The sequence below is a fragment of the Nesoenas mayeri genome (genome assembly GCF_963082525.1).
Source record: "Nesoenas mayeri genome assembly, chromosome: 3".
NCBI classification, from domain to species: domain Eukaryota; kingdom Metazoa; phylum Chordata; class Aves; order Columbiformes; family Columbidae; genus Nesoenas; species Nesoenas mayeri.
In genome coordinates this window covers 69,378,243-69,401,366 of record NC_137544.1, presented here as the reverse complement: position 1 = coordinate 69,401,366, position 23,124 = coordinate 69,378,243, and the positions used below count along the sequence as shown (strand labels likewise).

General features: G+C 38.2%; 1 protein-coding gene across 5 annotated transcripts in view; it reads right to left on the bottom strand.

Moving 5' to 3' along the window:
• The window catches only part of SHPRH (SNF2 histone linker PHD RING helicase), a 50,952-nt gene extending 28,126 nt beyond the window's left edge, over positions 1 to 22,826 (bottom strand). For 2 of the 5 annotated variants that reach the window (XR_013922020.1, XM_080342633.1), the window contains exons 1-14: positions 22,699 to 22,826; positions 19,905 to 20,574; positions 19,355 to 19,484; positions 14,945 to 15,163; positions 14,545 to 14,623; positions 13,617 to 13,767; positions 12,035 to 12,140; positions 11,291 to 11,547; positions 10,167 to 10,862; positions 6,676 to 6,927; positions 5,809 to 5,887; positions 3,688 to 3,851; positions 3,341 to 3,597; positions 687 to 808 (exon numbers count right to left, since the gene is read on the bottom strand). Coding sequence is in view for 4 of the 5 variants with exons in the window: in XM_080342633.1 (XP_080198759.1) it covers positions 687 to 808; positions 3,341 to 3,597; positions 3,688 to 3,851; positions 5,809 to 5,887; positions 6,676 to 6,927; positions 10,167 to 10,862; positions 11,291 to 11,547; positions 12,035 to 12,140; positions 13,617 to 13,767; positions 14,545 to 14,623; positions 14,945 to 15,163; positions 19,355 to 19,484; positions 19,905 to 20,543 (3,151 nt within the window). In the remaining variant the exon portion in view is untranslated. Of the gene's footprint in view, positions 1 to 686; positions 809 to 3,340; positions 3,598 to 3,687; positions 3,852 to 5,808; positions 5,888 to 6,675; positions 6,928 to 10,166; positions 10,863 to 11,290; positions 11,548 to 12,034; positions 12,141 to 13,616; positions 13,768 to 14,544; positions 14,624 to 14,944; positions 15,164 to 19,354; positions 19,485 to 19,904; positions 20,575 to 22,301; positions 22,611 to 22,698 lie in introns of those variants that run through there. The other 3 variants (XM_080342634.1, XM_080342635.1, XM_080342636.1) reach the window with 3 other exon arrangements.
• Positions 22,827 to 23,124: the final 298 nt, after the last annotated feature.

The following is a 23,124-nucleotide window of genomic DNA, read 5'->3' as shown; positions in this document are numbered from 1 at the left end:
AAGTAATCTTTCTTTAAGGCAAGTAGCAGAACAGGCAGTTTGCTTGCTCTCCTTTTTGAAGCAAGACTTTAACACAAGCTGGAAAAATTCAAGCAGATTTGCTAATTGGCAAAGATGCTTTTCTTTCACATTCATGACTAAGTCATTTTAATTTATTATGACTTTGTTTAGTGGAACATTTAAGATTAATATAATTATTTTTGTTCCCGATCCAAAGCTTTTTTTCCCCTCTTCAAATAAAATGTATATCGACACAGTTGTATAGCAGGCAGCAGCAAACAGATTGCAGAGTCAGCATAGCAGTTTGTGTGGCAGAGGACACAAAGGAAGCCCAGAAAGTAGTACTGGTAAAACAAAAGCAGGTTTAGTACAATTACACAAGTATGACATTTTATCGTCCCAGTACACATAGATGGTAGACTTCAGAGAGAATATAAAACAAAAATTCCAGAAATAGTCTAAGACATCTCAAAGATTCACCAAACTACACTTATTCTGTTCTCCCTCATCTAGAATGAATGTTGTTTTCTGTTACAAACACTGTAACAAGCCACTCTAGTTTCCCAGGATTTCATTACGGCTTTTTCCCTGAATTCAAAAGAGCCACTGTTTTTACATGGTGCCATCTTAACCATAATTAGCCTATCAAAAGGAGTAAATAATATGCTATAGCCATCCAGTCTTACCTTTAATGATATGGATACCAGCTAAGCCATTAAGAGCACACACCAGCTGTCGGTGAGCTTCCTCACACTCTGTTCGACATTTCTTCTGCAGAGATGTAAGCAATTCCTCCATAGTCATGGTGCTGAAATGGAGATTAAATGGCTCAAATTTGAAACAAAACCACAATACTAAAAAAGTAAAACTGTTACGCTGTGCAGCATGAAAGATTGTTACATGACTCCAACATACTGTGAAAATGTTTTTGAGATTTATTTACTTATTAAAAAAACCCCGACCATCAGCTTTTCTTGCAGCTAGAGCTTTATGCTACCTAACTTGAGTATATCAAGAGGTTGACATCTCCTAAAAATAGACAGAAATAAGAAGCAAGAGGAAAATTAGAACTAGGTAAAATAATCCTTCACAGGACAAAATATTTTGCTCCTTCTCTCACAGTGGTGAACTGGAAACAAGCAAAAATAGACCTCATTTTGCTAGAAGCTGTTCAAATGAAAATGGCTATGAAAGACTGCATTTCTTCCCTCTGCTACCAATCTAAACATGCAAAACAGATGAGGTGTCAAGCTAAAGAGGAAAATGTGTGAAATGAGAACACTGAAGATTAGCAAGTATCATTTTAAACTTCCTTTTCTACATTTGTTTTTAATATTTGTAATTCACAAGAAGAATTTAGTCAGAAGATAATTAGCTTAACAGGAAAATACAGGAAATGGAGAGGTAAGAGTGAGAAGCAAGAACAGAGATGAGAAAAGAGAAAGAAAGAAAGAAGCACAAAGGATAGCTTGGAGTAAGGCCAAGGGACAAAGAACCCTGGCAGAAAGGAGACTGATGTGAATAGACAGGAGACTAAACTGCAACAGCAGTCTAAAACAGCTGACCTGAGGCTGTTTCTATGACCAGTTGCTGTGGTGAGACCAGACATTACACCCCTCCCTGAAAATGTACTCTTCAACCTCATTCACCTTCAGGAGAAGCATTTACTATTTGGTGTTTACTGCTCTGGAGTAGAGTAAGAGGTGATGTAACTCTTGTGTTGTCTGAGTCCAAGGTATGCTGGAGGGGTATCCTTGACTAGGCCTTTATTTTACCCTCCTTGCAACACTGTTCCATTTGCAGAAACTGTTCCTTGAGTTTACACCACAGTGTTACACTAAAGCAGGCCTGAAATCAATATAATTGCTGCTCATAACTAGCTGAATTCTGCAGAGGTAATACTGGCAAATACACTCAGCACCTGCTGCTCATACTCTGATACTTCTAGCACTACTGCTTACCTTTCATTTTTAAAACCATCAGGAGTTTCAAGAAAAATTATAAAAGCAAAAGTATGTACGTATAAAGTATACAATTTGATACGTAGCCTGAGACTACCAAATAAGACAAAAAGGGGGTTTTATTCAATTTAACTAGGGAAGCCTAGAAAACTCCATTTTGAAGGCTATATTTTTGCTGAGTAGATGTTCTCATTTACTACCTTCATTGCACAGGTCGGGGGAAAAAGTAATCTAGCATAGAACATGCTCCAACTCAGCTTTCTTGTTTCAGGCCTGTTTCTCTCATCCATATGCACCAGCATCAACTTCCTTGTTTCAGTAAATTTCTCTTATTCAAAGTCCTCGCACTGAATTTCTCCATTATTCTCCAACCCACAACCAAAGCCATGAGCCAAATTTTCTCTCTATTCTGGGAATGTCCACTGTTGCAGTCAAGCTTGGTTCATAAAAAAAGCTTACATAAATAGTGCTGGGAAACAATTTTTCTTTGTACATATGATTTTAAGAAAGATTTGATTTTTGTTGCTAGTTTTTCCACCACAGTTACTAAAGGAATAAGGACACAAAACTTCATAGAAGGATAGAAAGAGACTGAATAGAATGGATGAATAAGAGCAGAAAACAGTAGGAACAGCACTGCCAGTGTGAAAAGTTTAAGTATTTCCCTACTTATAATTTAAAAAGAAAACAACGCAGACAATGCTCTGAGAGCCTGGAATGGAAATGGCCTGTTCTTTCACAACCCATCTCTAACTGGCTGTAAAAGTAGCAGCTACATTTTGCAAAGAGTGCTAGCAACAAGCTTTTGGTCTAACAAAGGCTGAGACTGAACTGGTATTTGCAGGGCACTCATGACGGAGATGATCTTGAAAGCATGCAAAAAAGAAAAAATTGAACAGCTTTCAAGTTTGTTCAAGTGTGGATCTTACAAATTCTGCAGCCTCACATTAACATTTTATTTAAATTAAAGAATTATTTAATTGTTTACTGATTTTGTTCGTTGTTCTCATTTACAAACATAAGTTTTGTAAGAGGCAAAGAAAAAGCAGTGAGCTTATTTAAAACTGAAAAAGAATCTGCTTTGTTTTACACTCAATCTGCCACCTGCAAACCGTGATAGGCATCAGCATCATAGGGTTAAAATGTCACTGAAAGCAACTTGCCTCGCAGTACTACATTCTTTTAACACAAAAACTACCTTACCATCCTACTGCATTCTATTCAGCTTCTGAGGTCAGATAGCTTCGTGTGGCATAGTTGCACTTCTAACTAACGAAGCTTAAGAATAGGTTTGAGAACTAGAAGATCTTGCGCCATTAGGGACAATCATAGTTTTGCTCTGGACAAAGCAAGCCATTTAGGAAGTGCCAGAAATTCACCTTTTCTGTAACGGCAAGAACTCCCCCCTAACAGCTTGTGGATGACAGCAGGCCTGCCTCAGCCGCAGCAAAGGGTACAGAATAGAGGTCACAGTCCTTCTATCCAGGCTACTAAGCTTAAGAGTCCAGTCAGAAATCTTCCTGAGTTTTGCCAGCGCATCCTGGCAGCACACCTCATGCTGGCGATGATAAAAGTGTCTCTCCACAGGAGAAAAGTGAAGCCAGTGTACATTTTCTGTCTGAGGTGGGATTTGAATCTGCAATTACAGAAAGAAAATAAGTAATTTGCAAATAAAGCTTTTGATAAATGTTGTTCAGTAATTTTAAAACCCAAAGCTCTTATTTACTTGGTCAATCACATCCTTCTTTGCTGATCTCCACATTATCTTGGCAATTAGACTGTAGAGAGGCCGAGGATTTTTCCTGCAATAAGGTCGATATAAAAGTTGGTCCCACCAATGTTTGACCCAGTAAGGATCAACTCCAAGAAAAAGGACTAATCCATATAGATCTGCCAAGAAAAGAAAGTGGTTTACAACAATGTTTGCGTTTTAATACTTAACAATATCCCTCAAAAAAACCCAAACTTTCATACAAAAGTTAGCAGGCATAAAGCAATTACACTCTGGCCATTATCCTTTCCACCTGTTTCCTAGTCATTCCCCCACCAAAATAGCTAATTTGAGGCAGGGGACCGGGTAGAGGAAGGTGGGGTGGGGGTTCTCTCCTTTTGCTAGTGGTTGATTTTCATTGAACTTGATGGAACGTAACTATTTGCAATTTCAGGTTTAGTAGAACAGAGCAATGAATTTAAACCTGCTCAGAGTAGAGGCAAGAGGCAGAAATCACAAGATTGCATATGGTTAACTGGGTTTGCCAGGTTTTTCTAGAACAATATTGCTCAGTATCATTACTTCATAGCCTGCTGTGCACCAACTGTCTGTTGCCCACCATACTAGAAGGGACTGCAATTCAGAAGACTTTCACTTTTCTACCAATGCAGAAGAAATTAACAAAACTCGCTTTTGTTGTTTTCTTCCTAATTGAGAGAATACAGCTTGCTAATTCTGCCCAATTCAGAAAACCATCATTTTGGGCAATGAAATTTAAGGATATACTGACTTTAAGCTTATTTCTAAATCTTATTGGAAAAATACAGAAGCACATGTTTAAATGCTGCATGTGGACAACGCGGAAATAGAAATATACGATGGTATCTTAAAAATAGTTATTCAAAAGATCTGATGGCTATATTCTTTATTCTGTTAGCTTTATGGTAATTATGGTACTCAGCCAAGAGCCAAAAAAAAATTTCACCAAATACATCATAGACCAGGGCAAGAAAAATCCTAAGAATCTCTTCTATGCAGGAAGAGACTGTTTACACAGCAGTCCTATCCCGCTTCATTACAGCAGCGGTGGCACAGATTCAAATTAGTCAGCAGTTTTCATCCCCTGTGTGATGAGGGCTGCATCAGTATAGCCTGAGCACCTGGCAAACATGTTTTATGGACAATATGACATTTCAGATACATATTAAATCAATGTTATAGTACATAAGGACTTGAACAAGTAAATTGTGACAGCCAAATCAATCACATCCTTCTATATTGTTTGCTTTATTAACTGTGTATTCTCACAACTATTATATGTATTCTTAATATTAATCTACACTTCCATAATGAATTCATCTACAATATTGACTTCTATAGTAGTTTGGCATCTGAACAATTGTTCAAAAATACATACAAATGCTTACACTGATTTATCCACTTTCAGACTCACCACCTCAATGTGTAGCGCATATCTCAAAACCCATCAAAGAACACAAGGATATAAAGAAGTCAGGTTTTTTTTTTTTTTCTTGTCTCTGTTTGAAGTCTGTCTACAGAAACTGAGTACCTCACAAAAAAGACAACATAAATGACACCTGCTAACATACAGCTCCCTACTCCACACATCTCGATTCATTAAGTCCTCACATAAGGACTTAAAAACAGTTTTATAAAGCTTTACCAAGATTTTTAGCATTTATATTCATGGCAGTTGATGCCCACAGCAGTTTATGCAGGGCCACGCAAAAAGCAAATACAGCTTTGTTTGCTGTATTCGACAGTTACAAGGATTCTGTAACCAGAGTAGACTGTCTTCAGCTGCAATAGAGAGGGGTTAATATTTACCCACTCTGTTAAGTGAAAACTGAAGAACAGACTTGAGTCAGCTGTTTGACATACTCTGCTCCCCAAAGTATTTGTCTAACTCAGGGAGACAAAAAGATTCCAGCTCTACCTTTTTTATATTGATAGATTTATTGATGTTTTCATCACATGCCGAAGGTTTATTGCTTATCAAGTCAGAGTACCTAATGAATTCAGAGCAAAGTTAGCAGACATTTTAACTGCTTCAAACCACTGCTTAAATATCAATGCAAGAAAAACCACAGATGACACTGCTACATAAAACCTCACCTTCTAATCCTCGCTGCACAGGAGTGCCACTGACACACCAGCGATTTATTCCACTTAAACGGAGTGCCATTTCAGCAGCCTAGCAAAAGAAGATAGAACCAATGGTAGGAAAGGAAAAAACCAAAAGTGGAACACAGTCTGAAAACACATGGACCTTGCTTTTAAGAAGTCCAAACATCTTTTCAGTAAGTAAGATTAGCAGACCTATAAGCAGCATGGGTACAACGTATTATAAAAATGGGTATAAAGTTATTGAGCTTATTTGAGGGTAGCTGAGAGCTGATAAAAGCCATACCCACTTGCAAGTAATGAAGTGCAATTAAGGTTTCACAAAAGGCAAACAGTTAGCAAAAGGAACTATGTAAAAAAGTCTATAAGCATTATGTAAGTAGCATTTTTGTCCTCCTGCCTTGGGCAAAAAGGATGGACAAATATTAATTAAAATAATCTCTCTCTGCAGACGGCAACCCTAGTGTTTGCAGACACATTGCTGACTATTTTAACTTCTAGACCCAAAGGCCATATCTATGCCTCTGAACCATGTCCCTGAACAGGCTAGTGTCTTGTTTGAAACTATCAAACATTATACACAGCATGATGACCCAGTTCTTCAAACTGTCAGTATAGATTATGTTAAATATTTTTTGAGCTGGATACACTTCACAGTCTGCCAAAATTCTAACATCAGAACCATTTAATAGTCAATATCTCCAACAGAAAATTCCCTTATAAAGAACAAGCTACAAGGACAAACTACTTGAGTGCACTGAATGTTAAGAGTGGGAAAGAGAAGTCTGTTGTATTATTTATAATGAGCTTGTCAAAACCTTTTCAGGTTAAATAAATGCCTGACTGGAAATGTCATACCTTTGCAGTAGTGCATTCAACCATTTGTGCTTCATCAAGGCAGATCCTCCACCACTCCACTGCTACTAAGGGGCTTGGGATGGCCATGTACCGCTTCTGGTTCCTGAAGCGGCGCCCATCTTCGCTGTTACTGTGGGGTATGTCCACATAGTTCAGCTCAGTGCGGAGGACATCGTATGTGGTGATAACCACCTCCTGCTCTGCCAACATGTGGGGCTGCAAAAAGCCGTGCTTCTTCACACCTTGATACACCTACATGGATTTGTATTCAATAGCACAAGAGCAAAGAATGAAGGTAAGAAACACTTTTATTAAAGTGCAAAAATACCAGTACAGCTTAATACATGCATGCTCGGAGAAGTGTTCCTCGTATAATATGAAGTAATTCAGAAAGCCTATACTCATATAGTAGCATGGTGGGAAATCCATACCAGTAACACAGATAATAAATGCAATACAGACATTGATGCAAAACTTATGTCTACTTATTTATATCTTCATATTGTTTTTTCTCCTTTGCAGAAAAGAGGACTTCAGTATCTGCTACTATAGTCATTTGTTGCAACAGTCATATGCAAGTTTGAGTATTCCATAATGCTGTACGGAGCAACATTATGTAAGTCAGTGTTACATGTCCTGTCCTCTACCATAGAGGTATTACCTTTCTCCCCACCGCCCCAAGAATTTCATGTATGATTAGGCAAAGAGAAGTATGCAGCAAAATATTTAAAAACCAGAAATTATATTATGGCTAATGTTTTTTCTACAAAAAGGATTTCTACAGAGACTCATGAAATAGAAAGAGTACCCTAGTATGGAACAATCCCTGTGCACTGACAGAATATTATAAAAACTTTTCATATTGACATTTGTTCTTATATCAGAAGTATTTTTCTTATCTCCCTTGGAGTTTAAATAAAAAAATTGAACAAGGTAAACCAACCATTTTACTGTGCACTTCCCCACAGTAGCCCCCTATATTTAAAGGAAATACAGTATGTATTATGAGTCCCAATATACTTACAATACCAAAATATGTTAAAATTTCAAATAACATGTGGTACAGCAGAAATATCGAAAAAAATTTTAAAAATAGGAGTGTTTTCTCATCTCCAGAATTTTTAGCTACTAAGAGCAATTATTACTAGAGCTATATATCAATCACCTTTTTTTCCTTCTTATAAAAACTTCTTTCTTTGCTCCCAACTCAACTCAGGAACCTACTTCGAAATAACATGCATCCATTGTTTACTTTAAGAATTTTATCATCAGCTACTTCTTACCACTTCTCATTAATATCAATCACAATATTAAACAGATAAGGCTTTCTTCTTACAGATACAGGAATACCCCTATCGTTTTAGAAAGAATCTCTATTCTAGTCTCTTCAGATAGCTAGCATCTTCCTAGTCCTTTCTCATTCTGCAAGTTCATGATTTCATAGTGTTTATTATATAAACACTAACCAAGATGGTCCATTCTTATCTGCAACCGCCTACAAACACTTTTACCGTTTAAGAAAATCACACTGTCTTTCCAGCCCCTCGTAGTGTCATAAACTTTAATGCTCTCTTAATTCACGCAACTAATAGTTAAAAATACGAAAATTAAGGTGATTCTGTAACACCTGAGTTGATTGCCTCCCACTTTACCCCTTGATGATCAGCACATGATTTGACTGTTAATTTCATTGTTACTGTACTTTTCCTTCCAGTAATAATTTTCCTCTACTTTTGTGCATAAGGCATCGGAGTTTCTGTCAACTGAAAGAAACCCTTGCAGAAAATTTCTCTTCAGCCCCAGAGTGTGACAACAGAGCACATGCACACAGGTCAATGCACATGAACTACAGAGAGAGAATGGAAAGGGGAAAAGGGAAAAAAGAGCACGGTCACCAAAGCAACTGTTAAGAAGAAAAAATAGCTGCCCAAGTCTAATGATCTCTTCCAAGTATTTATGAACAGATTTTACGGAGGTTTATAACTTGGCTAAGTTTTAGTTGTTTTCACAACAGCAGGAAAAGACAACCTGCCACAAAGCAAGACTTACTGATAAATTTTAATTTCTTGTTCTATTACATAAAACCATGAGAACCTTCCATGGGTTGTCAGCAGTTGGAAGAATAAAAAACACCCTTCACACGCAATGCAAAGCCTGTTAACATGGCAAACTGGTTCTTTGAAACATCTGAACTATTTTAATTTTAACTTTACAGAAAAAAAAAAATCATTTTGAAGCAGCACTGAAAGCAAGTCTGGATAGCTGGCAGTTAAAAGAAAATTAAAACAGTGTCTCAGAATGGAAGGCGTCACACAGCTTAAAGTACTGACATTCAGTATTTAAGCTATTTTACTGTTACCATGTAAATCTATTTTTGACAGTTTTCATCAAAGCTGGTATAAAACTTGGACTGCGTCCTACGAAAACTGTGCAAGTTTCATGAATTTATTAGTTGATGCGCTAAGGCTACTTAGACTGCACCAATGGCCTACTGGAGGCCTAGAATTCATTTATACATTGGGCATCTCTGCAGGATAGCTGAAGGTATCAGATATATCCCTGCATGCAAAGTTTCCTCTCATCTTCCTTCTCATCTACTACTACTGTTATTTTATTCAAAATATAAGGGACCTATGGTTCTCAAAGCACTATATCATTACAAAGGTCTTTGCCTGCTAAAAATATGAAGGACAAATCTTGACTACATCATTAATAAAAGACAATGGCTGCCCTTGAACACTGTGATAACTATATAAAAAGAAAATCCTGTATAGCCATAGTTACTATATGTATAATTAAGCTTATTTTAGTGATAGAGCTATTAGAAATCATGTAAAATGACAATACAAGGTCTACAGATATAAATATGGCAGATGTTATATAGACAACACCCAAGTTGCAACAGTGTTATTCTCAATAAACACCAAGGCCCAAGACTTCTTTTGTAAAGCCCAAGAACCAGAAATTCAGAAGTACACTCTTTATCTACCGAAACATGTGTTTTTAGCTAGAACGAAATAGGAAGCAACTATGAGAGATCTGCTTGGGTACAAATGTACAGTGAGACTTGACACTGTCAAAACATCTATAGTTAGGCCTAAGTTCCTTGGTAACTTTCCAGGGAAAAATACAAAATAAAATCAAAAAACCTCACACAAATAAAAAACCAGAGACAGCCTTCCCTTTCAAAAATCACCTGTGGTTGCAACTGCTCAAAATCTGCTTCCATTTGATAAAGATATCCAGTCCTCTGTATCTTCTTCCAGTGACCAACTAATAAGGAAAAAATGAAGCTTAGTGCTTCATGCAGACAGTCTTTCTGAGACACAAATACACCATGTGGTGTCAAAGCATAGGTCTAATAGCAAGAAATGTAGAATTCTGACATGGAGAACAAAGAAGCCTCTTAACCTTACATGATACAGTGTCAAACAGGAAGCCCTGAACCTTGAGAAAGTAACTCTCCACACTGTGAAGCTATATAGTCTTACCAGAACTCGAAGAGAAGATGATCTTACATGCCTGTTGATCTCATCTACCCATTGATGACAAATAGAACTTGGAGAAATTATCAGAGTTGCTCCTGTGGAAACTGGCTTCATCGCCACAAGACAATGGGGACAGTAGAAGGGCTTGATCTTCAGGTTTTCCTCTTTGTAGTTCACACATTCTGCATGCTGCCATAAGTAACATTTGAGGCACTGCACACGAGCTTTATAGTCAGCCAATCCAAGCTCGCCACAGATGCATTCAAAACGATACTCAGAGGTATTGAACGGAAATACAGAACTGGCATGTTGTACGCTACTGCCGGCATGCTCTTGGGAATGTGAGGACTGGTCCTTTGGAACTTCCTCCTTGACATCAGCTGTAGTTTTAGAAACATCAAAGTCAGGATGACTGCTCACACCACTGGAGTCCCGGAGGCTGCCAGGTGAATCGGGAGACTTTGGGACCACAGCTTCCTGCTGAACATCATTCTTTTTTACAGAGTTTGCATGATCTGCTTCAGATTTCCTGTTATTTTTGCTAGCTGTACAATAATCATGTTCTTCCATGGTGATATCCACCCGTAAAGGGGTTTTAAGGATATTTGCTGAAGTGACATCACTATTCCTTGAGTCTTTGGTTTGAGTTTTAGCATCAATCAACTGCTTTTTCTGACTGCTTTCTGAAGTCTTTGCTATCTACAATGTAAAAGTAACCAATAATGTCAGACTTCCTCCACACCTCTTTTTTTAAATATATAAACACATCAAGACAGATATTAAGATTTTTAATTGATTTCCAGTTTGAGGATTTGGTTAATGTTTACCAGCATTTAAAATGCAACTTCTGAGTAAGAACAATATATCTGCCACCCACTGCAGCACTACTTTTAAAGACTTATGACAGATGTAGTTAATATTTTAGCCCCAAATTTGATCTAGCTCTGATTTCTGCTTCTTTGTTCATGACTGTCAGAGCAAATGCTGCAGTTTTCTTCATTTTTATCAATAAACCAGTGTCATTGACCCAGTGCACACAGACAACACAGCTGAGAGTAGCATGCAATTGGTAGAAATAAGATCTGCCTTGGCAACTTTCTTTGAAGTAATACGGCAGCATGTTTTACCTGCTCTTTGGTTCTTTCTCGCCTCTTCTGTTCCTTGTAATTCTTTCCCAGCTTGAAAGATCCAGCCAGACCATGTCCTTTCACTTGTTCTACCACTTGTTCTGCAATTAGTTTTTCTAGAGTTCTTTTGAGAAGCCGTCTATTTCTCTGTATGTCATACCTATATACAGCACTGATGTACTTAAATATTGCAATAATAGATGCTCCTTTCTTCACATTCATTTCCTTTACAGCTGCTAATATCATCACTCGTAAGCCTATACATAGAATCAAAGCAAAAAACTTACAGCTCAGATAAAATCAAAGTTACCTCAGAAAATTCATATGAAGGAAATTCTAAACACCATGCTCATGTAAAAATGCAAAAAAAAGGTAGCAGTTTTGACAATGCTTTACTTGAGGTAGCCCTACAAATAGCTGGTTTTCAGTGATTTTAAGACCATATTGAGTATCAATAGAAATAAGTTGGTCAATTTGCTTATTGAAGCTTATAAAAGACAGCCTATTTCAGTTAAATGCATAAACTCTCTTACAAGGAGCTTTAGTTACATAAAGATTCATAGTAGAGGAATCTGAGTTGGTAGCTTTACTTTTAAATATGAAACATATCTTTGTGGCATGCAATCCTACACCACAGCGCTCAGCAAAATAATAATTTCATTCTGTAGAAGTAAACTCCTAGTCAGTGGCCAATATAAGACATGCCAAAACCAAAATGTATTTTTAAAAGTCAGAAATACTTACTGGGATATTGTATTTTCTCCTTCAATTTAAGCTCCATCTCCTTTGTTTTTTTCTTTTTATTTCCTTCCAAAGGTTGAGGTGGAACAAAGAAGTTCACAAGCTTACCCTAATGCATACAACATTAGATAGTTATTAGCTCATGTCTCTTCAAAAGTAATTCTGAACTTCACTAATCTTTTCAGTTGAAAATAAGCATGAGCTGCTATAGATGTGTGCTCTGATCTCACTAATTTGCTCAGCTCATTTTTAGTGTGCACAGTGATGCCCCATTCAGTTCAGTTTCTTGGCAAATGGTGTTCAGCACCCTACACTGAGAACAGAGAGAACAGCCCTGCAAGCTGCTTGCGCCCTCCACTACTTCAGAATTAAGTTTCAAGAATCTATAGCTGTAAGTGATCTAGGTTACTGATCAGGAGAGGAAAATATATACTTAATATATAGCTAGAAACACATAAGGAGGTAAGCAATATAGATTAAAAAGCCCTAGTTAGTTGTATAACAAGTAAGCTTCTCTTTACAGGGATTTCCCTCCCACCCCCAATTGACTCTATTATTAGTAATTCAGGAATAGTGATTAAATTCAAGGAGATGTATACTCAAGAACTGAGATACAAAAATACAGATGACAAAGGACCTTCTGGATGAGTGGATAGTGCCTTTTAACTACAGGGAACATCATATAATTCTGTTCCCAAAGATCTCAAAAATATTAGCTAAGATGTATATCCTAACTATTATCATGTAACAGTTTCACAACTCCAGCTCTCCAAAAGCTACAGTCTCTAGTTATTGTTGTCAAATAACATCCAGATACTTTAGTGCTAATGCCCCATCTTCACACTCCTCAATACTGACCCCCCAATACAATTAAGAAGAATGTTACTCTCTGAGAATTGAGTGTTTTCAACCAATAAAATTACAAGCAGACAGGAGACCATAATGAATAAATGTACAATGCAAGTGGCTGCCATGAAATCAAAAGGATGGAACTCACAGAAGTGGTAAGAGTTTACCTAGACATAAAAGTTCTCTCCCTTTAGAGAGAACTTTTGGTTTTAGTGAATGTGGTAAGTTTTCACAGGATGCGTGATGAGGAAAGTGAAAACATGGAAAACTGCTGATAAATAAGCTCGGTTATTATATGCAATAGAGGGAGAGAGCAAAAACCTTTATTCACCAAGTCTAAATCATCCTTATTTTAGCACAGAATATATATCTAATGGATGTTTGATACTCATCAACACAATGAAGTCAAAAGAAGAACGATTTCCAACATGATAGAGTACATTACACATTTATACACTCCTGGAGTGCATGTAAACTACCAACAGCCTATTAACAGAGCAGTTGCCTCCTAACACCCTTCATTAATGTCAAACTATCAATTGCTTCTCATGCAAACAATTCCACTATTTATGTCACCAAGTATCACATCATACAAAGCAAAATCTTTCACTATATTTTAATTCAGCTTTAAATCTGGACTTCTATAAAACAGAAAGCAATAAACTCAAGAGAAGTGCACTTCCATTAATTCTGATAAGCATTTTCTTCCTTCTAAATCTCATTCTGGTTTTCTTACCTCAGGTAACGTCAGATCATCTTGTTTCATGTCTGGTCGTGTATGAGTCAGAATAAGGGCCAACACTTCAACTGTTTTTCCAAGACCCATCTCATCTGCCAAAATACCTCCAGGCCACTGGGGTCCAGCAATTGGATATTCACGGATAATACTGCAATTCAAGTACATTCCCAAATGAAAGTCAGTAACTACAGAATGATGTGACAGAGAAGCAGAAGTTCAGGGACATACACAGTATAGCTTCAGCAAGGCAAAACTTGTAAGGTGAAGCAATATGTTTGATTAGATAAGCTCAGATTCACAAAAGCTAGCAAGCTTTTCCAGTGTACAAACCTGCCCAAGATGAATACATATGCCAGATGTTTTTGCATTTCTCCCCTCCTAACAAGCCTTGCCTTGCTAACTTTAGCATATCATAACATTAGTCTCCAAAAAACTGAAATAAACTAATATTCATTTGTGTTAAACATCTGAAAGTTATATAGGGAAAAAAATTAAAAGCAAACTAGCAATCAAAAGGTTCTATTATAACCTAATTAATGAGAGAAGTGAAACAGAACTAGTAATGCAATACCCAGCATTAATAAAAGCATTATACTGCCTCCTTTAGATTTTAAAAACAAAGTCAAAGCTGTCAATGCTCTAACTAAAAAAATGTTATCTTAAAACTACAATTTGCACTGAAATTTAAAAAAAGCTTTAAGAAATCAGTCTTCAGCTCAAAATTTATATATTTACCTCTGCATTAAATACTCCAGTTTGCCTTTCTTTTTTTGAATCAGAGATATCATGGCTCAAATTCTTTAATTGCCAACTGAAAAATGACATTTATGGAATATCTTATATCCTCCACTAAAAGCTGCCAAGAAGGTTTTCACAAACTAAAATCTTGAGGTGTTCTCAGAAATAGATAACTAAAAAAACATACCAGCCAGTAAATGGATTATAGTAGATTTTAACTCCATCCAAAGTGATGACCTCCCGCCATAAGAAATGCAGTGCATTCTCTACGGAGAAAGAGTTCATGTTACCATTGTGAGGTTTCTCTATAAACAGGACACTGCTTAGAATTGCTCAGCCTTATTGTGACATTTAGAGACAAAAAGTAGACGTCTATCTCCACAGTGCGTCATGACCAACAAGACACATCAACTGCTGTTCAGCAAAGTTTAGTTAATCATTCAGCGTACTACCCAAACAACAGCTTTTATAAAACTAGTAATGAAATAATTAACAAAGCTTCTAATCAAACAGCAAGAAAACATTACTGCTGACAATACAATCCCACTTTCCTTGATTACCCAAGTTTTCCACACCCATATACTTGCCACTGCTTGGAGTGTTTGAGAGGTTCTCTCGGTGCAGCATCCAATTCACAGCCTCACTTTGGTAGGGCCTCAGAACAGGAATTAACGCAGGGTGCTGCACATCCTCTCTCAGTGACTGGATATCCTGCTGATGGGTGTGCCTCACAAAGTCATAAAGCTCTTCAATATTTTGTCGCTCTAATTCCATGTCAGATTCTTCCTCATCTTCCTCCAGCTCATCTGCATACACCAAGTCATTCAAAACATGCATTAGCAATCAGCTTTGGTCAACATCTCCATAAATTTTGCAGCAACACATTTATAAAAGCAAGCAAAGCAAAATGTCATTTAAACATATCATGACTGCACCTGACCCAGCTGTAACAGCGGCAGTAGGAAGCACTGAGCACTCTTTTCCTAGAAGTTAATATTAACATGCTAATGTAATCACAGAGGTACATGTAATCAGCAAAGCTCTTCCTTTAGAATTTACGGATAGAACAATGAGACCTTGCTTATTTAATAAAGACCTTCCACTAAACATTTCCAACCAATACAGAACCATAAATAACTCACATTTCAGATTCAAATGCCAACATAATATTTTGGAAAGGGGAAAACACTGTGGGATGTCAAGGATTTGTACATTTTTCATGAAATAAAGCCTTTCTTGATAAAATAAATTTAAAAAATGGGAGATTATCTTCAATGAGCTTTCACATTCATTTCAAATTATCCATCTGGATAAGAAAATTGTGGCAGTAGGACACCATGAAATTCTCACCACTTGCATCATAGCAAAAAAAGGCCTTGTGCTTACATATTTTTCACATAATTTGGATACAAGGGCATACACTGAACTTAAGCACTAAAGAATAAAACATAATGAAAAATTTTAAAGTGTAATATATTGATAAATAGAGAAAATAGATAATGGCATGCTCTGTTAAATCAAAAGATCATTATGATGCCTCATGCTAACGAGATATGTACCTGCCACAAACACCAGAGAACCTAATCTTAAAATAAGGTTTGAGGGCTGCTATTAGGACTCTCTTTCATGGAAAGCAAAAGCTTTCTTTCATTCAAATGAATGGTGAAGTATGGGTTCCAAAACAAACAACAGGAAATTATGTGCCTATGTATGGCAGCCATCAGTGCCCTCCCCTTCTGAGTCAATGGCACAATTCCAGTACTTCCAAGGGGAAAGAAAATACTGAAAAACATTAAGTTTCTGTAAATTCATGAAAACTGTATATCTAAAGAAGGCAACCAGAGTGCACATGTGGGGCTATTAATGTTCCAGCCAAAGGAAAAGCACCAAGCAGAGCATGCAGCTTTATATGCTACAGAAACCATTCAAAGAGATTCTCTCACACACATTCCTCACTTCATGGAAAGAATAGGGAAATTAGAGTCACTGCAGAGCATAACTTTGATCAATGAAGTTGATCTATAATGACACCTATCATTTTATTGCTAAAATAATAGTTTTCAAATACTACATTTCAGAGCATAATAACTTGACTTTTATATAAACTAAGTCTACCCAGAATTTCACAGGGCAGCTAAGACTATAATATACTTTAAAGTAAAATGTTTTTTCATACCACTGTACCTTTCTTGTTTTGATCATTCTCTCAAACTTACTTTTTTTTTTCTGATGAAATGGTTCTACACACCACAGGGATTTTTAAAAGGAGGCTAAGTAAGTTTATCTCTCAGTTAGTTACTTATTAAACAGTGAATATTTAATTATGCTTTCAACCATTTCAAAATGTAACTCAATTACATAACTTCGTCTTAGTATTTTTACCTTCAAGAAATAGATGGTATTGTACTATCTAAAAATGCAGTTTCTCTGATTCTATAATCAAGTGTTGTGCTAAATTTCTTCAATGACTAAGTTCTGCTATTGCATCAGCAGTAGAATCTTTTAGTTTTATCTGTAGGGCAGTTTCCATATTGCCATATATCTACATCAATGAAAATGTAATATTTTCCCCCTTTATTCTAGATTAATGGAAAACTTGTTGCTTTACATTTGGTATTAAAAAAATGTCTTACAGAGACAAAAAAAACCCACTCTTCTTTGTACAAATAATTTATTATTAAGAAAACTGAAGGAGAATGATGTATAGTAACTGTGATTGCCATGCTACTGTATGTCATATAGTTCCATGACACTATGGGAAAACAAACTCTGAAACATTTACCATTCACTAGAACAGATATATGAATAGCAATTAAACAGCCATTTTTTTAGGTTTTTTATTTTATTTTTATGGCCTAGGTTTTTTTTTCCATACTAAGAAAGCAGCTAGCTGGATCTAAGATAATTCTTTACCTTCGATTTGGTTTGCCTGACACCAAGAACTAAGTTGATGCATCTACTGAGCTATACGACTACCTATGCAACCTATAACCCCAGCTGCAACAGTTAGCAAAGAGGCTATCACAAGAGGTCATCACTTTTTCCTAATATGAAGTAAGGATTTTTTTCTTCTGCTTCACTTTATCTATACCGAATTTATACTGATTCTCCACTTCATTGCTTAGTCTGCTTGCAATCTTGCAGTTGTTCATCATCTCTGTTAAGCTAAATAATACATTTCAAGTTTGTTGATGATACTATCTCACCAATCACCGTATTTCCCAAACCCTTAGGAACACGTTAAGCTGTACATGCTTTTGTAGGACTTGACTGGTGATCTTCATACACATTAACAACGGTTTATTTCTATTCTCTACACCCTCTATTTTACTTAGTCATTTACATGGTATTAATTGGCATTGAATCAAGACTATATTATTCTATTACACCACAGCAAAATGTACATGCTGAAAAATAGTCAGAAGGTTCACCAGCTGGAAACACAGATCACTTATGAATCTGAGCTGGTTGCATGGCTTCTGAAATGGTAAGTTAAGGCACAAAAGCCCCACCACTCATGTCCACATTCTTGCTCCAGTAACTCTGAGGGACATGTCTTCCCTTTCAGAAGCTATATTGCCCCTTCACCCGTAAGCTACACTCAACCATGTAGTCCAGAAAAGTCTATCTTTTAGTGTACTGAGGACAAACGCCCCAAGTTGCAGCAGCAAATTCTTCTGGATCTCAAAATAGGACACTGTTCATTTTGTCCATAAACCATCTTTCCCCAACTCCTGCACAATGAACAGATACACAGAGAAGAAAGCTGTGCTTGCTGCTATAGCATTACTTTATTTGAGCACTCCTTTATATGCCTTAGTGATCTCAAGTCTATGAATTCTCAGATAGATATTCTGCTTCTAATGCATTTATGATAATGTATTTCTCATAATGTATTTAAAAACATTACTATTCATTTCTATATCAAATCATTTATTCTTCACACTTCTTTTCAGACCTACTTCATTGTGCTTTTAGACCTAAGTTGTCAAATTCACTTGAGTCAGACTACTTCAGTTTTTTTGCAGGATGACTTCTTATGTGCAAGATCTTCTCTTCCTCACATACTTAGTTATATTGCCCCTTCTTTTGTTATATCACAAGTATCTTCTGACAGTTGCATGTTTATTCTTTGCAGCACATATGGATGTACGGATTTTATTCCACTAGCTCATCCTTTTAGCTTCTCTCTAGCAAATTCCCTAATTTTTTTATACAATTCTGCCTTTTGATATTAAGTAGAATTATGGAGGGGGACATTAGGCTCCTTTTGCTTCTGCAAAAACACTGAAACTCAGAATATTACAGTCACTGTTACTGAGGCAAAACTTCAACTAACATTTTTAATCAATCCTACAGTGAGGAACAAGACCAAGGCTGTTTTTAAGAGTTTCCTAAGCAATCACACCGTAAAATGGTCATTGATCACCCTAAAAATCTGTATCACTGCTGAGTATAACCTGGCAAACACCTCTTCAATTCCAAAATGTTGATGTGATCCATATTTTTGAATTTGCAGTGGTGCATCCTTAAAATTGCCAGAAAGGTACATTTTGTAGTAGTACACATAATAATGGCTTTACCATACAAAACAAACAGAAATTCTGTTGCCACAGTTGTGTGTTAGGCACCAAACTAGGAACAAAAGCTTTCCAAATTTAATTCCTGGTTCTTTTGAACAGTTCCTGTGTAGGTTGGACAAGCTACTGTACATCTATTCAAACAACCCACACAAATCAGTGAAAATGTAAGGATGCAAACTTCTACGTGCCTCAGTGCCTCATCTGTAGAGAAAGAATATTATCACCTGTGATTTGACCATAAACTAATTAGTATATGATTAATAGTTAGAAAATAACATGGAGAGAATTACCTTGAAAATAAAGTTGTTCTAAAAGGCAGGAATAACTTATTTTCCCTTGCATTTAAAACTACTAGAAAAAGGACACACTTAAATAACAAAAATTATTCATCAACATTCAACCGAATTGCATTACCTGGAATTAAAAAACTATAGAACTTTTCCATGAGTTTTTGAATCAGCTGATTAGCTTTTTTGGGTCTTCCACCTCCATCACTGAGAAACTCTGGTTTACTTAGCCCAGCTTCCAGAAGGTAAATTCCAACCTGTGACATGGTTATACAGTTAATCATTTAATTAACTGTTAGAATGACAAGAATTTTATAAAGAGAAGAGTATGAAAATAACAGTGCTTTGAAAGTCAGCATATGCAGACAGATGCAATGTATCTACTAAAATCACCATCTGTATAAATGTAGTAATCATATTTGTACAGTCCTAAAATTACATTTGACTCTTCGAAGGCAATCACGAAGCTGATGTGGCCCCAGTAAAAATGAGTTGGACACGTCTGATATAGAGGATACAGTACATTGCAGCTAAAAGCTTCCTTGATTCCTTTGAGTTATGCATGACAAACAGTGCAACAGTAAAAAAAATTTTTTAAGAAAAAACACACTGAAAACATTTACATAATCATGTAGAAACTATATATCTTCATCACATTGTAAAAATATAATCCATACCTTTAAAGCTTGAGCCTCTCCAGGTCTTTGATAAAGTCCAATTATCTTTTTCTTTTGCAACCATCTCAAGCCTTCCAATATTTCACCACCTAAAGTTGATTTCACCAAAATACATTGCTCATAAGCTCCCAGGTATTCTTTTGTTTCATTACTGTACTCTTCTTCACTTCTTTCATGAACACAGAGCTGCAGCTGATCATCAGAGTCTCCTCTCAAAGTAAAACTCCTTTCATGGAATTCATCAGTTAAAACTTGCTCAGAAGGAAGATGAAGAGCAAATTCTCCCAACAGAGCTTTCCAGGACCCATCTGCATGGTATGGCAAGACTATAATATTTAGCTGTACTGACACAGGAGTCAAGATGGAATATGAGTCTTCCTCATCATTAACTGCCAAAAACTTAACAGATTTTGAGCCACTGCCTTCTTTTTCAATGAGATCTTCATCAGTGCTATCATCATTTATAACAATGACGGATGCAGAAGAAGTGCTTGGACCTGGAACATGATCCTCATTAGTCTCTTCATCATCTAACGCTATCACCTCATTTCTCCGGTCTTCATGCATATTCCAGCTGAGCTTTTTCTTCTTCTCTTCATCTACTTTTGATGGAGGTGCGCGTTTTCGACGACTACTCATTTTGTCGTTTTGTCAACAATATTTTCAGCCTCTGTAAGATGAAGTAAATTAGTCAGCCGTAAGTACTACAAAATCAAATTCCCAGATTTAAATTTCACTGTGCAGTAGCTACTAAACTTGCAAATGATTTAGACACAGACAAATGCACTAAGAAATCTAACTGTTCAAAAGAGACTTAGTTTTACAGAGAGTCTCCTGTCCTTGTGCCATCACACAAAGCTAGACACAAAGCATTTGTCTTGTACTATATCTTATCATTTTGCCAGACAGCTACAGACAGATCAACAGAATGTTATATTTCACAGCTGTTACTTGGAATTCTGTGGGACAGATATAAAATGAAAAGCAGTGGAATCTCTCAAAGGCAGAGGTGGAAGGAAATGGCAGAAGAAACTCTACAAACAGAACTGCAGGAGGTACAGGAGACCTGGGGCAGGTATGGGGAAAATACACACGCAAAATTGTTCCTTCCTGTCAAAGCCTACATTGAGGTGAAACTTTAAACAAACTTGACACAGGGTTAGTCTGAAGCTCTGATTACATAAATATGGTTTAGAGCCTAAGCTGTCAAGTTCAGTCCTTAGAAGTCCCTAATGACCTTTTACTAGTATTGAATACTTTATTTTCCCAGGGAACTGTGCATCCTGGGACTTTGATATACAAATTGCTTGCAGAGGAGCCCTTACTTATTCTATTGCACATTTCAGTGGGACCAATCAGCAAACTAAATACACAGTCCTACTGATTTCGACGAACTGCAAAGCTAAGTCAAGACACATATCCAACTACTTGACTGAACCGAGGCAGTGAACAAGATTTTGTGGATAAGACACCAGAAAATAAAACACACATGCTAAACAATACACATGAAGATGATTATGGAATATTAGACCCATCTGGGAAACTAATAACTACATATTCAAATCCACATGCTCATAATTAAATACTCAAACAAGATTTTTTTTAAATACTGTTTTTATAAGGAGCCTGAACACAGCAATAGATTTCTGACCTCAAATTAGAGCACTGTCTTTGTCAAAGATAGGAAAATATTTAGATATCCATGCTGGATCCAAGCAGAATTCCTAGAATTCTGAATAATTTTAAAAGGATCCTTTTAAAACAAACAAACAAAAACGAAAAAGCCCACACAACAACAAACAATTAAAAAAAATCAACAACAAAAACGAAACCAAAACAACCCCAAATAAACCTTAAATGTTATAGTTCATGAAAGTCTAAAGAAATACTCGGAAATATACAAGTCTTGTTGCTCTTGAATTCCAAACACAACAGAATTATGGAAACACGTGAGTTTTCAAAACAACACTCATGCACAGAGTGCTGACAATAAACCAAGGAAATCCCAACCACGAGCACACATAACATCGCACTTAAAGAACGAATGACTCCTGCATCACCAGAGTCTACATGTGCAACTTCAGCACCACACTCCGATGTATAAACTACAGAGAATCGCTCTGTCTGAGCAGATCTGTTTAAAACTCCTATGATCAGGAGATGATCGTGTCTACAACGTGAAGCACCAAACCTGCCCGCAGAAGCTCCGGTGTTGGTCCGGGAAGGTCACAGCGCACCGACGTGAGTGCTGCCCCGGGGCCTGTGCAGCAGCCGCTCCCCAGCCAGGCACAAAGCCTGCTGCGAGCAGCCCGAGGCCGTGACCCGGGGCCGCGGCCACTCCCCGCTCCCTCGCCAGGAGGCGGGCAAGGTCCCCTGCTCCCTAACGAGGAAACTTACTCTAAAATCGGAAAGGAGCCGCCAGCAGCGGCTGCGGTACTCCTCAGCAACCGGACACGTCAAGCGGGCTGCGGTCAGCCTGCCCACCGCCGCCACCCCGGCAGTTACTACGCGGCCCGTGAGGCCATGCGAGAACCGAGCCTGGGGCACCCACCGCTCCCCGGGGACACTCGCACAGGGCCCCAGGCCGCCCAGCCCCGCCGCGGCCGCACCGCCACTCCGCAGCCGGCAGCGGCCAGGCCGCCGCGCCACGGCCAGTAGGTCGCCAGGCGCTCAGGGTGAGCAGGCAGCAGGACCGGCCACCGCTCTCTCGAGCCCGAGGTGCGGCCCCCCGCTGCGGCCTCGGGGCCGCAGCGGGGAGGGGAGGAGAAAGGGGAGCCAACCGCCATCAACGTACCGAAGGGGTAACGCGGCTGCTCCTTCCCCGGTCGGGTCGGGGCAGAGCCCCCCCGCGCAGCGGCAGAGGGCGGGGCGAACGCGAGACCCCTGATCCGCTGGCGAAGTAGGCAGGACCGCCTGGCAGGGGGCGGGGGGTGGGGTGGGCGGGCACGAGGATGCGCACGCACCCACCCCGCCCCAGCCAGCGACCAATGGGATCTGAGAGAGGTGACAGGTCTCCCCGTCCCCCTTCGCGCCAGCGGAAAAAACAACGGAAGGGCGAGGGATAGCGCAGGCGCAGACCTTGTCCTTACGGCAAAGGGGTGGGGAAATCGCTGTTCGCCCTCAGTGGGGCGTGGCTGGGGAGGGTCGAGAGCGAGGCTGTGGCGTCATTGGCGGCGTGCGCAAGCGGCTGGGGGAGTCGGGAGGTTTTGGGGTTCCTGTG